At 41.8% G+C, this 2,881-nt stretch overlaps 1 protein-coding gene across 1 annotated transcript; it reads right to left on the reverse strand.

Annotated features, from left to right (window-relative positions):
- Positions 1-84: 84 nt before the first annotated feature.
- LOC109953872 (phospholipid-transporting ATPase IC-like) lies at positions 85-2,712 on the reverse strand (the record flags this gene model as incomplete). Its single annotated transcript, XM_020589322.1, has 6 exons — positions 85-160; positions 341-452; positions 970-1,134; positions 1,286-1,398; positions 2,164-2,352; positions 2,556-2,712. Coding segments are annotated over 6 exons (812 nt in total), but the record flags the coding sequence as incomplete, so codon positions are not given.
- Between the last annotated feature and the right edge of the window lie 169 nt (positions 2,713-2,881).

A 2,881-nucleotide genomic window follows, 5' to 3' on the forward strand; every position in this document is an offset into this window, starting at 1 on the left:
TTCCAAGCCTTACATAGCACAAACACTAAAAGCCCCAAAAATCGACTAAACAAATGACTGTTTTGGACATATTAATGAACTCACTTGACATCTTCTCCATAGTGGATCTGCATGTCGTCTGTCAGAAGTGAACAGGAATAGCCGATGTTTTCTGCCGTTTCTGGGGAAAACATTAAAAACATGGTTTGTTTTGTTTAATCTCATTTCTAAAAAGGAACGATTGATTCCTGAATCCTTAAGTATTTAAACACTGTCGTCATCCCCCACTGAGACATGTCTGTCTGTTGGTACTGCACATTATTCTAGATCAACTCGTGTCTGTAGTCTGATGTGACGGTACCTTTCTTATCTCCAGTCAGTACCCAGATCTTGATGTTGGCGTTGGCCAGTTTGGCAATGGTCTCTGGCACTCCATCCTGCAGTTTGTCCTCGATGGCTGTCGCCCCAATCAGCTAAGCACAAGGACACTACTGGTTATATGGCTGAGGTTTATGGTTTCTAAAGTTTTTTCAAAGACACCCAGATAATAGTGACAAGCAGAGAGCACCTCAACATGTTTTCCAGCTGAAATTTTAAAGAGTTGTGGCTGCTACCAAAGGACAATGTACATTTCAACTGTGCTGAACAGACAAAACAGCAAAGAGCTTCCAACTCTGCCAAAGCTGAGCCACAGCTCCTATAATGTCAGTTGGTGAAAGAATGGAAAACAAAATAGTCCCCACAATTAAAATAACCCAAGAAAATTCACACTTTTTCCCCAAATAAAAACCAAAAATAAAACCCAAGTATGAAAAACATGATTTTTTCAATTTATACACGACCTAATATATATATACTGTATCTCTACCCTTTCCTTTTATCCTCCTGAATCCTGTTTCCCAGTTACCTGATTGAAACTAAACATTTTGTTAAGCAAAGTTAATTCTTGATGTTTTTCATCAAACTAAAGTGTAGCTGTTTTCCACTCACCATGAGGTCTTTCTCGATTTGCTCGTACACCTGGTCAAGAGCAGCGTCTCGGTTGGCCATGACCACCTGGGCCTCTTTGTGTTTCCTAGACCAGGCGTTATATTCTTCCGCGCTGATGTCTTTGTAACACAAGCACAGTGTCCTCAAGGTCTCGTTGGCAAAGATCTGCAACAGAAAACAGTTGTGTTTCCTTCTACAGACTGAAAAGAAAACAGGTAATGCACTTGTGTGTATGTTTCTTCACATCTGCCTCCCAAGATGCGCTCTGTGTGGCGATTACACTGGTGCATTTGAAAATGAAGCCATGTGAACTCACATCCAGAGCAGACTGAGTAGTTTCCTTGTGTTTGCTGCTGGGGGAGAGTCGCTCATAGATGACGGTGTCTGCTCCTTTACAATAGAGACGAATACGACCATCGGGAAACTTTACTGAAACGCAGAGAAGACACAGCAGGGGGGTTGAGGATCAGAAGTGGGACAAAATCTGGGTCTTGCAAGTCACAAGTCTTTGCTATAAAGACCTAAATCAAGAGCAACAAGTCAAAATTAAAGCCCAAGTTCTAAATTTTAAGTGCTAAACAAGCCATTATTCATCTGTACCTTTCCCACCCATTTTTAAAAGCTCATTCAAAGCAAAAAGGATAATATTTTTATTGTGAACAACTCTCACAACAGCTCATAGGCAATACTCTCAATACTTGTGGACTTCCTTATCCTGTCTGTGACACTCAGACATAGACCCATTGACCTGCACTCAAACAGAAGGAAAAAGTGCATTTGTTTGAGACTATTTTTTGCAGCAGGTTAAGCCACTTTTGATGATCGAGGTTCCAGTATCTTGGGCAGCAGGATGGAGCACATGTGACTGACTCAGACTACTGTGTGTGCATACGTGTGACAGTGTGGCTCTCTGGTGTTTGTAATAGTTTCTGGACAACCGTAGCTCAGAGGATGCAGACATATCAGGCTTTGGATGCACACAGGATACTTGTTAGGATGAAACCTTAATTAGTTTTAGTCTTGTGGCAGAAGAACAAGAAAATCCTCTTAAAGTCCCAAACTTCTGAGTTAATTTGTTCCAAAGTACGTTTTAAATATCGTGGTTTTTCTATTTTTCTACAATGTTCTATGCAAGTCACAGTCAAGCTACTACTACAGAGGAATACAGCATTTTGTGTGTGCGTGTACTCTTACAGATGATGGACATCCGCTTGCGGTCAGAGTTGAAGTCGAGCAGCGCTAACATTTCGTATGTTGCCTCCTGATCCATCTCCCAGATGGTGATGGTGTCCTGCGTACGAGACAGGAACACGTAACCAAAGTTTCTGGCTGCCGTCACCAGGGCACCTTCATCAGGAGACGCCGCCTGGTACACCAGATCACCTAAGAGACAGATATTAAACCACAGATGATGGGGTCATGTCCTGTGCCATTTCCTTCACAGAATTAAGTTGATTGATTCACAGACAATCATTAAAAGCACTGCAGGTTTAAGGAGTAGCTCTCTTTAGGGTATGCTAGGCTTGACTGTTGAGTGCCACAGCCTATCACAGTCAGTCGTGGTGGTTGAGTGACTTTAGGATTACCTTCTTTGTGCTCCACCATGACAGTGTGGCAGAGTGAGAGCAGTTTGAAGAACTCTGTAGCATCTTTGTTCGTCTTAGATCGCACACAGTCAACCAGCGACTGATCCACAAACTGGAACTTTTTGTCTGCGTAGCGGTTCCAGCTCCAGTCCACCAGCTGACAGGAAACAGGAAAATGGTTTTGATAAAAGGAGGGAGCAAAGGAATGTCGTTTATGTATTTAAGAACTTTTATCCTTTGGTAATCATATCTCATATAAGTGTTTTATCACTTTTGGTTATTTTAAATTGTTTCTGTTTTGCTGAACCTCAATTACTTTCTCCATA

This window comes from Monopterus albus, unplaced genomic scaffold (genome assembly GCF_001952655.1).
Source record: "Monopterus albus unplaced genomic scaffold, M_albus_1.0 scaffold1751.1, whole genome shotgun sequence".
NCBI lineage: Eukaryota > Metazoa > Chordata > Actinopteri > Synbranchiformes > Synbranchidae > Monopterus > Monopterus albus.